The sequence below is a fragment of the Lagopus muta genome, chromosome Z (genome assembly GCF_023343835.1).
Source record: "Lagopus muta isolate bLagMut1 chromosome Z, bLagMut1 primary, whole genome shotgun sequence".
NCBI classification, from domain to species: Eukaryota; Metazoa; Chordata; class Aves; order Galliformes; family Phasianidae; genus Lagopus; species Lagopus muta.
In genome coordinates, this window is record NC_064472.1 from 38030619 (window position 1) to 38045723 (window position 15105).

The 15105-nt window shown below is 35.0% G+C and overlaps 1 protein-coding gene across 1 annotated transcript in view; it reads right to left on the bottom strand.

Annotated features, from left to right (window-relative positions):
• Positions 1-3287: 3287 nt before the first annotated feature.
• The window catches only part of LOC125686805 (guanine nucleotide-binding protein G(q) subunit alpha), a 112431-nt gene continuing 100613 nt past the window's right edge, over positions 3288-15105 (bottom strand). Inside the window, exons 6-7 of the mRNA XM_048931250.1 lie at positions 9282-9435; positions 3288-7982 (exon numbers count right to left, since the gene is read on the bottom strand). Of these exons, the coding sequence (XP_048787207.1) occupies positions 7792-7982; positions 9282-9435 (345 nt within the window). The 3' untranslated portion in view covers positions 3288-7791. The remainder of the gene's footprint in view (positions 7983-9281; positions 9436-15105) is intronic.

Below are 15105 nucleotides of genomic sequence, written 5' to 3' on the forward strand. Positions count from 1 at the left end.
GATCATCTACTACACTACAGCAGCCATTTTCTAATGTTTAGACAAAGTAAATGATTTATACATATTTTGAAGGTCTGCTAGTGAAATCAGTTTCGCTTACTTGACCAGCGATGCAAGATTCGCCTTCCATGCCTTGCAGCATTAAATTATTCCTCTGTTGTTCTCTCAAGGCACTGTTTTTTTGAGCATTCAGCTATTGTATCTCTTACTGAACTCTTAAACAGGAAAGCAATGAATTAAAAAGCTGCTAACATGCCTACTTTGGGATTTTTTTTTTATTTTTTATTTTTGGTGATAAATTAGATGATGTTACAGAAATCTCTTAGAGAGAGTGTCAAAAGATCACTAGGCAAGGGAAGTTATCAAATTTGATGAAGTTAACAATTGCCTTACCACTATACTCAGGTTGCTAATCGTAGTTAAGGTCTATTAAAAAAAAGAAATTATAAAGGACTTGAAGAAAAATCTTAATTACAGACTTTAACACTGCAGTTTCTTAACACAGAATAAATCAAGTCCTATCAATAACTGTGAAGACATCAATGTCTGTGCCTTCCATATTCTCCTGAGAAAAGGAGAAATTAGGATTTTGATGTTGTTCTGGCGTTTCAAAAGCAGCACTCAGAATAAAGCAAACATTCTACAGCATGTGCTGACATATTAGCCTCTTACACATAATAATCAAAACTGTGTGCACGTTTAACTGACAGTTGTTAAGAGACTTCAAATACTTCATCTTGAGATAAATGGAATTTTATTTTTAGGGAGAGTGATTTCTCTTTATCATAAACGTATAAAAGGGCAATATTATTTACTGCATGCGAGTCATCCTTTTCTGTTAGCATCATATAAAGTAATCACATGTAATAGCTTATTTCTGCAGGAATACATTTGAACTTATTGTCAAAGTTAATGCATCTCTTCACTTCAGTGCCAGTCTGGTCATTGCATCAACCACCTCACAGAGGACTGTAGGAAAAAAATGAATTTTCAGAGAGAAATACAATTCTCCACTGACAATGTGAAATTTCATATTAAAATGGGTAATTTTCTCCCACTTTGGCCCACGTTAACCTACTAAGTCCTTCAGCTGTATTGTAAGTATAGTTTTGCTTTTTACAATCTACGTCCAGAAGGTTAATTGGCTCTTCCACTGACCATGGGAACTTTCTGAAGTTATTCTTATTAGCAGTTCACCTTCAATTTAGACAGTACACTCAATTCTGTGATCACTGCCAAAATTCAATCTGATACTTCATCCAACCCCTTTATGACAAAGAGGATAAAAGTAAGATACAAAAGAATAATCAGAACAAAATGGCAGGAGGAATGCGTAGTAAGCAAGAAGTGCAGGCCTTCTGCTGTGTTATCCACACTTCTTCAATTGTTCAGTATAAGCAGAGCAATTCACACCTAATTCAGAAGGATCGGAAAGTATTCTGGAAAGTACATACAAAAAGCAGCACCATGGAAATATTTTCTTTGGAAGTCAGGAAACAGTGAGTGTGATGGAGAAGTGGGAATGGGAGCGGAGAAGGAGCATCTTAGACAAGGCTCTGAATGCCACAAACTGCAAGGTGGCATTCAGAATATCTTAAGAAGGAATTTAATTAATTAGTTTGTAGTCTATCGGGAACCGTTGAAAGCCCACTTCTTATACTTGCCTAAGAGCAAGTATGACTTGCTGGCTTCAGTCTGACTTACAGTTGGATTTTGAATGCATGTACAGAAGCATCTTAAATGAGAGCAAATTACAAAGAGGTTTTCCTTTTCCTACCACCTCTTTAAAGTTCTTTTTCCTGGATGAAAATGCAATGAAGAGCTTTCTAACTGAGATCTTTCCCAACCAGAGCAGCCAGTCACCCCTGGAGTGCATAAAATAAGTATGCTACTCACTGCTCATGTAAATTTCATGGTTAGGTTTTAAAAGGAGGGAAGTCTTTCCCCATTTTTCCCCAGCTTCTGGGGACACAATTCTACCTCTTCCACTTTCCCGGGTTAGAATTTGTCTGCACTGTTAATTAGCTCAAAACCCTGGAAACAAGGCTGCTAAAACAGACAAGAGTGATGAGCAAAAAAGAGTGGTTTTTGGTTTGTTTTTCGACCAGGCTGATACAAAGGAGACGTAAAGGATCACGCAGCTGAGATGCAGGCACTGATGTTACATAATGTAACATCATGTAAGAGATGTTACCTTCACTGAGGTAAAATAAATTCTTCCTTACAGCTCCTTCTCCCTTATATTCTGCAACAGGAAATCAATAGCAATTCGCTGAAGTCCTTACTTATAAAAGTTAATCGAATTCCAAGAACGTTATTCAAACTGCTGTCACCACATAATAGAGAATAAGCTCATTTTTTGCAAGTGGCCTGGAATTATACTTCTTCAGCGACCAAAGGCTGAGATCCTGACTGCTGAACAGATACAAGCCAGAGACCTGAAATGCAACATGTAGGCATCTTTCCACTATTCCTATAATTACTTAGGCAAACAAAACGATCAAAGAAACTCTACTCTTGCAGTGGAATCAGCGTCAGCCAAATGCTCAAAAAACTTGAAATTCTTAAAGTTTTCTGTTAATGTTTCCATTCTACACAAGCCAAAAAAGCCGTTTGTGGCACTTCTAGTAATAACTATCTACAGTTCATCAAATCTGAAGTGTTTCAAGCTTTCTGGCTGTAATATTCTGGAAATTTCAAGACTTGGATACTGAAGACAAAGTATATGTAATTAAAAAGTAATCACACCACAATACATCCATCCAACACTTATCATAATAAGAAACATTTTGGGAGAACAATAATTCCAAACACTATAAAAGAAAGGCTAGATTTCCAGGAATTAGGATGCTGTAGTACAAAGTTATGGCCAAAAATACTTTTTAACCAGGAACATTTCTGAGGGGCAGTAATTGTGTAACCCACCAAAAAAAAAGACAACAAAAAAACCCCAACAACCCAAGAATTTCTGTCCCTGAAACAACAGGCAATACATGCATTTAAACGACACGTTAAGAACAGCAAATATGATCTTTATTTTTAAATACTGCAAGTTTAAAAATGTATCTGATATCCCCACCCCCACCCCCATTATAATAATTAAAAAAATTGGTCAAATAAGGATTTCCTACAGCATGGTAAATGAGGAAACCAGCAACAGGCTTCAGCTTAGACTGTATTTCAAGAAAAAAAAAAAAAAAAAAAAAAAACAAACCCACAGCTTTACAGTAAGATTGATCTGATTTATCTTGTATTTTTACACTGTCTTCAAAATTCCCCTTCATTCCTCTTTTTTTTTTTTTTTTTTTCTTTTTTTCTTTTTTTCTTTTTTTCCCTGCAGCATGGCTACTGTGAAAAAGCTTGAGTGAAACTTACAGCAATATCCCCTTAACTAGATAATGACTGAATTACTGATTACATGGAAACGTTTCTGTTCTGACTGATACAACTCAAAGTGTTATGGGTAAATATAAGACAAAAAAGAGGAAATATCAGTAACTCCTCACACAAAACATACAGTTTTGCAAGACCTCTACTAAACTAACAAATTAGACAAGGACAGATGGCTTTAGTTGTTTAATGCATACTAAATTTTAGAATGTATGGTTTATGTCAAAAGAGGGACTGTATTTACAAAAGCATGAATTTCTAAATTACAGTAGTTGACTACATAAATCATGTCCATTTTAATTTCCTATCTTCTGATGGTCTCTTCAAAACGTATTTATTTTACTGGTCTCTTAGCTAGAGGTAGGTCATTTGTAGGCCTTGTTAATGTGCTGTGCACACTTCATTAGTTTACAGTATGCAGGATAACCATGCACAGAGCTTCAAGAACAGCAGCACATATAATAAATAATTTGGGTAAATTTTATTTTTTCATGTGGGTTAACATGTCTCGTTTTCTCCTAATATGTCATTCTTTTGTGAAGAATGTATAACAAGGAGAGGGTCCTTATGAGTAATCTGAAAATCTTCTGACCCTTACAACCAAAGGCTGGGAGCCTAGCAACGTCTTTATATGCAGCCCTTTTCCCCCCATTTAAGTTTTTGCAACTCATGCAGTCAATTCTGACTGATATCCAGCATAAAAAGTCTCCTCCATTTTCAAACTTAAAAAACTGATTCACAATCATGTGGCAGTATGATTAAAAGTTACAGTTCATACACCTTGACAATCAAAAGAGTCATAAATATAAAAAGTAAACTGCCCTTATAGCTGCATCATCCTACATATGCAAGGACAGTGCCAGATAATTAGTGAAAAAGGCAAGTTTAAGGTTTCTGTAAAACACATATAACAGCTTTCTTGTGCTAGCGAACATCTAGAATACACAGGTTACCAAGACGTTTTCCTTCCCTCCTCACCCATTCATGACATTCAAAGAAATCACATAATTTTGGCAAAGTTAAAAGGGTTTCTGTCTTATTTTTGCCTTCAGCTTCATGTTAGAGGCACAAACTCCTGGACTCAAGTACTATAAGGCATAGTAGAAATCACCAGTTAAAACAACAGCAACGACAACAACACAACAACAACAACAACAACAACAACAGTATATTGCAAGTGGGAACAGCTGTGTCATTTAAAAAGGAAATGTTTTTGTAAACTGTCACACTGCAATGCTGTGTTAGGTGATTTGTGTAAAGCTTGCCTTGGCATGCTGACTACTTTTTTTTTTTTTTTTTCCACAACATGCTCAAATGATCTAAACATTGCCACAGGTTCAACTTACTTAAAATACACCAGAAGAAGACCAGTGGCACACACTCTTTAAAACTTTTGCAATCACAATATAACTACAAAGCATGAGTAAACTTTTGTTTTGCTTTTGTACAAAACTTGAAACAACATGTGCTTCTCCCAGACCTAATATTCCACAACAAAAATCAAAATAAAACAAAAAACCACCAAATCAAACCTCAGTTAGACACCACTGGCTTTTTTTCCCCCCTCTCTCTCTGGCCACAGATTTATATCCCTATGTCCAGCACACCCAATGCATTCCCAGGTTAAAAGAAGGGATATTATCAGCTGTGGAACTGTAAAACAAGAAGCTCTGTTGCATTTACAGCAATATCAGGACCAATTCTGTAATGCTGTATATGACACTAGCTGCTCTGATCACCTATTTAGAATGCCAGCGTCACTTTTTATAACCTACATTCATCTGTTTTATCTTTATTAAACAAAAAGCTTTAACATCTTACAGTTGTTAACAATAGTGAAGTGATGTTTTGGTTGTTGTTATCTAAAGTTTCTGGAATTTCTACACTATTGTTTAATTCATTTGATGTTCTGGGTTATTTTTGTTTGTTTGTTTTTTGTTTTTTTTTTAGGGAAACAGCATATACCCACAAGTATTTATGTGCAGTGGCTTGAATCATCTTTAAACTCACTTTTCTAATAAAAGGTTCTCAGAAAGTAAAAGTAACCTAATGCAAATCTGTCAAATATAAAGAGCTTATGTTCCAATCCCAGATCTAACAGCTTACATTCTCCTCACAAAACTGGTTTACACATCTGTACAAAGCCCTGACAAGCTTTAAGCAGATTCAGATGTGAATGGCCTCTGTCTGGGTGTCTCCAATTTACTTCTACTCAGGAATGTGCAAATGATTTTATACAGCACGATGCTAGTACCGCTCTGTACTATAGTAATTTTTTTGTTTTGTAAATAAAAAACAACAACAAATCCCTAGTCAGAAATAAACTGACAAAATTTACATTCTTCTCTCTTAAAAAAAAGTAAATAAAATAACATTATTTAAAATGTGAATTAGCTATAAGACATACAATACAATTACATAGATACATATCAATACAGCACATTCAATTTGCCAAAAATTAATGATTACAAAGCCAATATGGATGCTGCCATATATATATATATAGATGTATGTACAATGATTATAGCATTCATAATTGCACTATACCTACAACCAGTTTTAAATTACAAGGTGTATCATGAGGGACCAAAAAATAGTAATTGTTCTTATTACTGTTGTTTTGGACTTGGGAGGGTTAAGGATGAAAAACGTCTCATTAGTATTTATTGTTAACTTTGGTAATCAAAATCAAGCCATTTTTTTTTTTTTTCCACCTCCCACTTGCTGCTACGAGGCAGAAATTTCTGTGTTAAGTGCATTCTAGTGCTACTTGGCAATGCAGATAATCAATCTAATTACATGCCTGATCTCTGAGTCTTCTGTAGCTTGCTAGCAATCATGCACCTGATCAAAAAACACCTTTTAACCTAAGCTGCAGAATAAAGGCTCATCAATGTGTGCTGCGTTTTGTTGTTAAAAAAATTGCACGTTAAAATTTCAAGAATGATTTTTTTCACTGTATCATTTACACTACTACATCTTTTCTAAAGAACATCAAGAGAGGCTATTTTGCATGAAAGCCTATCAAATGTCTGTGAATGAGTTAACAAGCAACCTTATCAAGAAAGGTTCCTGTATGTGATCCCCCATCAATATTTTTTTTTTGTTGTACAACTAAATGTGCCTTGATACTATCACAGAAAACAATCTCATGCCATATCTGACATAAGGAGAGACATGAACTGTCTGTAAATTAGCAAACCATATGCATGTGCGTGGTGCACCTTGTAACCTTGTAGCAGACACACGCACACTGTTGTTTTTGGTATTTGAACTGAACACTTTCTGATAAAGGGAACATAGGAGCTGATATTGTTTGTATATCTTTTGGCAGTTGACTCAATCAGGTCAGTTCCCAACTCATCAGTTTGGCATTTCAATTAGTATCTTATGTTTCAAGACTATTCATTTTATAAAAGCCAGATTTGGCAACATTATTTTGATACAACAAAAATAGTTTTTCTAATGTGAAAAAAAAAACAACCACTAACAACAAAACAAAACAAAAAAAGAAAACGATGCTTAAAAGGAGCTAAGGAAAAACAAAACAAAACAAAAAAAACACAACCAAAGAAGGAAAAAAGAACACTGTTTCAGGCCGTAGCCACTGGGGAAAATGTAGTGTCTGTGACATTTCTGTTTGGCATTTGTGAATAAAAGAAGAAAGAAAAAAACGGCACATGGCAATTTAAAAGAGATTCTATCATATTCAGTGTACATCCTAAGCTGTGTTTTAATTATTTCATTACTGTCTTCAACGCACCTTTCCAAACAATGAAAATAGTTTAGTATTCATACAAAACTGTAATTCTACTTTGTGATCTCAATATTCTAGTCGCAAAAGACAGAATGAAAACACTCATGTCAAGAATTTAAAAATCACAGTATCCAGACTTTTGATCCACCAGAGAATTACATACTGTGAAGTTATAATTGTCTGATGAATTATGATGACAGTATTTTCCTGACCAAATCGGTCAACAGAAAATGTTTTTACTCAGGAATGTAACTGGGGAAAAAAAGGCCATGGTACCTTTAAAAAGATAAAGGAAAAGAGGAAGGTGGGAAAGGGAAAGGGTTAGGGAAACAAGCTTGATTTTGCTCTGATAGCAGAAATCTGCTATCCTTTATAAGTGTATGACTGAGAATTTCAAATACATTGAGTCACAAGGTTTTGCCTAAAAAATGAGGAAATTTGCTGTGAATGTACTTCAGCATCTTTTGGTTTTCCTCCATGTAGTTTAAATAAAATCATAATATTAACTACAAACTCTGTGGAGTTTCACAGAGTCTAGGCCGGCAATAAATTAGTATTATGCAAATTATTTTCACAGATAATACAGTCCCTCCTGTATATCTTCAATCACACAAAGGTGGCTCTGGAGGGCCTCCTTGGCACAGTTAGACCAGGTTGTACTCCTTCAGGTTTAACTGTAAGATTGTGTCCTTGACAGCAGCAAAGACGAAGCGGATATTCTCTGTGTCTGTAGCGCACGTGAAGTGGGAGTAGATAATTTTGTCACTGTCTGGATTCAGGTCCACGAACATCTTCAGGATGAACTCTCGGGCCGCTTGTGCATCCCGCTGTGGTCCTGGCAATTAAGAAGATAAAATCTGTTTTCTTACAGACAATTCAATATTTGAACTTCTTAAACAGTGAAATGCCTTTGTCCCCTCTCCCAGCTCTTCATTCCAGTGTGTGTCAAGTCTTCTAGTACTAACCATGGAAGAATGCCTCCATGTGATACACTGTTCTTTGAGCATACCTCAGTCCTTCTTCCCATGGTTTTTAATACTTTGCAACAGAGCTGCTTAGAGTAATTTAAAGCACCCCAATTTGTCACCCTGGCTTGCAGTTCTCATCCTTGTGCTACCTTCTCCACTGAGCTGTGAAATAGGAAAACAGAAAGGAGAAGTGATCCACTTTCCCAAATCTGCACGCCTCTCACATTGCTAGTAAACTGGAACAGTGAAGGACATCACATCATGACCTGTGCAAGCCGCAGACTGAAACTCCACCTTCCTACCAGAAGAAATCAAATCAAACCATAATCAAAACATAATCTTGTCTGCAGAGTTAAGTCCAGGAAGAACTGTAGAATCAAGAGACAGGGACTTCCATGTCTGAACTCCAACAGCTTTAACACTCCTGAATCATTTTTTTTTTCCCTCACCATGGCAGATGGCAAGAGAAATAGCGTTTCCCTGAACTGAGTGATTGAATATTGCCTGTATTTTTCTGGACAAGCATTAACACAGGTGTTATCTCAATTTCAGTGTTGATAACACATTGTCTTGTAGAGTCTTCTCACCTTTAGGATGTCATCTAAGGAATCTGTCATAGGAAATAAACTAGAAAGAACAAGATTCTTCTCTATTCAACTGCCAGTTTTCTCCCACTCTATCAAACTAAATTCACTTATTATTAATACAATCTAATCCTGCAGCCTGTTCACTGCTTGTAACAACTCTCAGACACACAGCCTTAAATAAAACTGAACCTCAAGTAAAGAGTATGTAAGACAACATGTAAAACAAGGAATGTATTTTCATTTATTTTTAGCTTTTACACTTCAGTTCCAACACTCACTCCAACTTATGAAAATAAACAGAATCCAGTCACTGCCAACAAAATAATAGTCATCTAAAAATTAACTATTTCCCATGAAGTTATGAAGTGTACTGTCCCCCTACAGACAGCAGAAAATGAAATCATAGCAATCTAAAAATTGTACAAAGATTTCAATCTCATTTTTAAAAGATGAGATGATTATAAATTGCAAAGGTTTTTTCCTGTTTTTTTTTTTTAATTTTTTTTTCTTTAATTATTACTACATTTTGTCGGTACTGCAGTGTAAACAGAGAACAAGCTCTGATGTAAGTATACTTACCATCATACTCCGGAAAATAATCAACTAGATGGGAGTACATAATTTTCTCTTCTAAGAGATCCTTTTTATTTAAGAACAGAATGACTGAAGAGTTCTGGAACCATGGATATGTGATAATTGTTCTAAAGAGTGCTTTGCTCTCTTCCATTCGATTCTGGAATAAAAAAAGAAAAGAGAAATTTAAGTAGTTAAATATTTAAAGAAATACATACAATCAATTTAAGCAATCTTACTTTAGTTGGCAAACAGGACCATTTTATGTTTTGCAACTTCAATTACAACTAATACGTAAGCAGTTAGGTAAATATGCAGCTATTTTCCTTTTGCAAACTTAAAACACAAGTATTCTTTAAAATACAGGTCATGAAAATGAATGCTAGAAGTGATACAAATATAAAGTCAGACTATACAGAGTTATGACCAGCCACCAAAGTTGTGGCTACTGAGATGCATTTGATTAATGGAAGGGACAACTATAACAGGAAAATACCTAAGGAACAATTCAAGGTTGAAGAATGTTAGTTATTTTACAGGCCTTTCTTGAATTCTAAATACAGAATTATATAATTCATAGAAAGATCAGCTTTAAAATGGTAGCAAATAAATTTGGTACCTGAGAATGCTTCCTCAGTGTCAAAGACTTATAACAAAAACTTTTAAGAATGCAAATTGTTAAATTTGTTCCTGAGATCAGTAGGATAGCCTTTAAATTATTGCTTAAATGCTCCTTAACTGCTCTTTTCATTACAGCTGAAAAGCAAAGCCTATATTGCTATTTATCGTTTTTGACATAGTGAAATTGCATTATGATTTGATAAAATTCTGAAGAACTGTTAGATTGGCATGTGGCTAACAGAGCGCTGGAACAAATTGAGTTCAAACCCAGAAATTATATTCCTCTCTTTTATTATGATTAAAGGAACTGCCTCCTCAAAAGAACAGTTTCACCACCAACAGGAAGGAATTGAATCCTGCAGATGTTGCTGTTGTTTAGTAAATCAATGGTAGAAGACTCAGACAGTTATGCAATAAGTGTATCTTTACTTGCATTGATTTGCATTTTAAAGAGACCAACAGGATGAACTAAGAAAAAAAAAATCATTTTGTAGAAACTTATGATTTGATGGTCATCCTTTGCAGAACACAATTTCAAGTGATTCATAAAACTTGACAGCATGTTGAAGTGTGGATGAAAATAGAAAGCCAAATTATAGGTTGAGAAGCTAATGCACAGAGTAAAATCTTTTTTGTCTTCTAGTCAATTCTTATTGACTTCTTATCCAATTCAATTCATATGACTCACCCTGATTTCAATGTTGTCAGGATTTCATTTAGAAACAAGAAAAACTGAAACATCAACAGAGTTAAGCATAAAACCTAAGTCATTGGATAAACTGATAATCAGACTTCTCTATGTTCTGTAAAGATTCCTTGTCTACTAAAGGGCTTTTAGAGAGGTAACAAACAAACAAATCCGAGACCAAGCAGGTCTCTATGATTTCAGAGACTTCCATTAATTCAAAGGCAATCTAAAATCCCCATAAAGCAGACTTCCTAATAAAAAAGCAGTGTAAAGGAGCTGCTTTAGGAAAAAGTCCTATCAAAGGAAATTGAGCTTTGAGAAACAATTTGTAGACATGGTCAATCAATAATGTCAGTCTCGATAACTGAAAGAAGGACTGAGCTGCAAGTCAATAAAATACTACTAGATTATTGCAGACTCCCTCACTTCACTGTATTCACTAATAAAACTACAAGTTCTGTTTCTAAAGAAGTCACTCACTTCCAAAGTTCATCTTCAACTACATTTCCAGGATGCGCAATGCTAAATATGAGTCTATTCCTGAATCTTGGAAAGTAAGCTTTAAAAAGGCAACAGTGGACTGATGTTCCCGCTAATTTTAAATGAAGTTATCCAATTCTAAATAAAATCAAAAGGAATTTGTTGACAGAGCTCACTGATACAGAATTATCTCTAATGATACAAGGACCTTGCCCTGTACAGTAGTAAGAGCTGAGGATATTGCAAAGGTGAAATAAAGTCCTGCATACTAACTGGTATCTCTGGGCAATGGTAACTATTTCACTGTGGGTACATCACTACAGAACAGCACTTACAGCATCTTCATGTACAGAGTGAAGCAAACAGTAGCAACTAAGATATCAAGAGGACTGCAGAAATATTTTCTAAATATGAGTCACACTGTAAAGTTCCATAGACATATACGTCCTCAAAAAATATGTATGTGATAAGATAGTACTGCTAGAATGTCATGAGATCGGATTAGACAATTCCAGGGATTCGATGCAGATTTCACATCACTTACACAGTTAATAAGAGTCTTGTAAAGTCTCATTCAAGTATAAATTAAGAAAATTTCAGTTCAGTTCACTGCATGATACACACCGCATTGTGTATATTACTAAATAACTGCTACAATCAGTGCTATTTTACTGGATGGAAAGTGATGGACTTTCTAGGAAAACACTGCCATTTGCATTTTGAATTTAAGGTTTTTGTTTGTTTGTTTGTTTGTTTTTGTTGGTTTTTTTTGTTAAATGTGTCACTAAACAACATAGCGTACTTAAAACGAAGAGGAAGTGGAACTGATATTTGTGGAACTAGCTGAAAAATACCCCAAACATGAAAATTACGACCATTATTTCTTATCTTGTTAACAAGTTAATAACCTAGATTCAGCAAAATACACAGGTCACTCTGAAAGTGTGACAATAGATACAAAGAACATAACAATAATAAAATAATATCTAAAAGACCTATCTGCTGACACCTAGCAAAAACAGAAATTCCCAGCTGAATATAACAGGGCTTTGATAGACCAGAAAATTCTGGGTTCAACATTAATCTGAAACAAAACAGAAGAAGTGATGGAGATTCACTCAAAAATATAATTGTCTAGAGTGTCATCTAGTGGGCAGAATGTAAGTTACATATTGAAAAAATTCTGCTATCAACATTCTTCTTATAAGCTTTTAATAACCTAGGTAGCATCTGTTAACAAAATTAGGAATTCACAAATTTTTAGGGAAGGAATGTCACTGAAGTGTTGGGAGAAAATGTGGTGAAGCAGACAAGCGTTGTTAATTAACAGCTTCCATAGTATAGGTAATTGTTTATGCTGGTAACAAATGTTTATCCAAGTGAGAGGACATTCAGAGATGATAACTGCAGAACAGGAGGTACTGGCATGAGAGCTTCATAAAAAAAGCCCTTACAGATTGCAATATTCCTGAAGTTGCTTAGCATCAAGTAATACACTATATTATTTTACATGACATGGTGTGAATGGTTTTTGTCGGAAAGTCTGCATTAATTAGGAATGTCTCCAATATACAAAACGGACTTCCAGCAATTATTCAAACAGAACCGCCTGGCTGCAGAGAAGACCCTGGAGTGTATTCCTTGGCTAATAGGGCTGCTAAATGAAAAGTTGGGAAATAACAAAGGAAATGAGAGGTGGGAAGTAAGGGGAGATTCCTCTGCTATGAAAAAGAGTAAATACAGCATCAAAACTGTGCTTCTGATTTTTACCATCAGTATGCAATATAATCTTGAAGCCATACTGCTGTAACTGGCCATTGTGAGAAAGGACTTAAGGGCCACAAAAACATGCTTATGAATAATTCAAAAAGAGACTACTTCAAACACAGCGCTCAGAAATAATTCCTCTATTTGGTTTGCCTTGTCTTGAATCTTTCTGCAAATAAACCTCACAAAACAAACAAAAAACAACAACAAAAAAATGCTACTGACAGAAGACTGGAAGTCAAATCCATTGCTGAGACTTGTATTTCCAAATCACCTGGAAGAAGACGTCTAACCACTTCAACAATGTGTAGTTACAGCACTGATGCTGAAAATACATTGCAATTTTATGCACGTAGCAAAGGTAGAAATAAATGATATAATGACTGAAATCCATAAAAATCGACATATACAGAAACCAGCAATTCACAAAAATACTGACAAAAGAGAAATAGTCTGGCTAGTGATATAAACATTGCTACCACTATATCTTTATATGAAAAAAAGAATATTCTATTGATTGGAATGAAATGATATGAATGCTGTATTAATAAAATCGTCATCAATATCCACATCCTTCTGATAGAAGATAAAAACAGAGAAAACGTATCTAAAATAAAACTGTTGTTGAAAGATGCTGTTCTCTACTCAGTTTTTACATTGGTTATTGAACAAAAGAAATGGCATTTTCTTTGCCAGTGACTGCTGCCAACAGCAACATTTACCAGCAGCACTTCTGTCAGCTTTGCAAATGAGTTCATGAACATTCAACCTCTCAGTTCCATTATTATCCACCTACTCTGACAAAAAGCAAAAGGCCCCAGCTCTTCCATACACAAATGCTCAATACTTTACACTTCACGTTTAAAGGGTTCTTTATCCATAAACCAAAAAGAGAATATGAATGTATGTGAGCATGTATGAACAAATACAGTACACACATTAGATAGTTTTGGTACAGAAGATTAATGTGTTATTTTCTCTAGATTCCAAATAAACAATGAGTTCTGGAGATTTTATTTACTGTTAATATTGTTAGGCAATTATGAAGACCATTTGAGGATTTTAATTCTATCTGGGAGTTTGCATTATCCCTCTGTCCTATGCTCAATTGTTCTGAATTGCTGAATGTTGGAAAAAGAGGCAACTGAAGAATTGTTTATTTGTAATGTAGAAAAAGTGCTCTGATCTCAACATTGTTTTCTTTCAGTCTTCGTGCTAAGCCATGCAGGACCAGCCTGTGAGTAAGGAACACAAAGTGCTCAAAGAAAAGTGGAAACATGCCCAGATGTGAACTCAAAGATTGTTCTGATGTAAGAATGCAACACGTTCTTCAGATAATTACCTCTGTGAAGAGTGGAAGTATTCTAAACTCCGTGTCCTCGTGTCATTCTTATTTTTGGCTTACATTTAAAGTAAGTCTGACTGGAACACTGTTCTCATTTGTCACCCATTAACAGACCACACTGATGAACATTACAGAGAGAGTTTGGATACTCCTTACTTTTACAGACTGAATCTGTACAGATGAATTCACACAAAAAATATCTGTCCTGGGTTTCAGACTTTTAATACACTAGACATTAACTGAAATATTTTTTTAACAAACCAAGAAACATTGACTACTTTCGGACAAGGAACAATAAGGTTTTCCATCAACCAGAACAACTGACTTCCTTGTACAGTGACTTGGTTCAGTACAGAAACGTCACTTAAAGCCTCTGTTCCTTTAGTTTTAATTTGTACTTATGGCAGAGGCACAGAAGCCCTAATCTTCTGAACATCCTGTTCTGCCTTCAAAGAAGTATTACTTCCAATAGACTCACAAAACAGTTCTCCAATGTAAATTAAGTACAGTGAAGAACTGAAATGTTGGATCAAAACTGTGAATGCATCTATTACAAGGAGGTGGTACTTTCTATAAAATTTAATTTGAAAACTTGTTGACACCTATTTGATAATTAAAGGCACTGGAAGGAAACACTAGTTTAAGAGAGATTAAGTCACATGTTACTATTTTAAAGGTAATAATCTTAGCTGCAACTACATTAAACAACTAAGATTGACATATTCTGCTCCCTTCAGTACGTTTCTAGATTGTACATGGATGAGTACCCAAAGACTAGATGGAACTTCTATAGTGTTAATCAGTGTGATCTGTTAACAAATGATGAATTGGTACAATGTTCCAGTCACAATTTTCTATTGATGCACAACAAAATTAAGAAATGGTGTAAGTTTAGGAAGAAAAAAAAATAGCTTTAAAAAGTGCAGTTC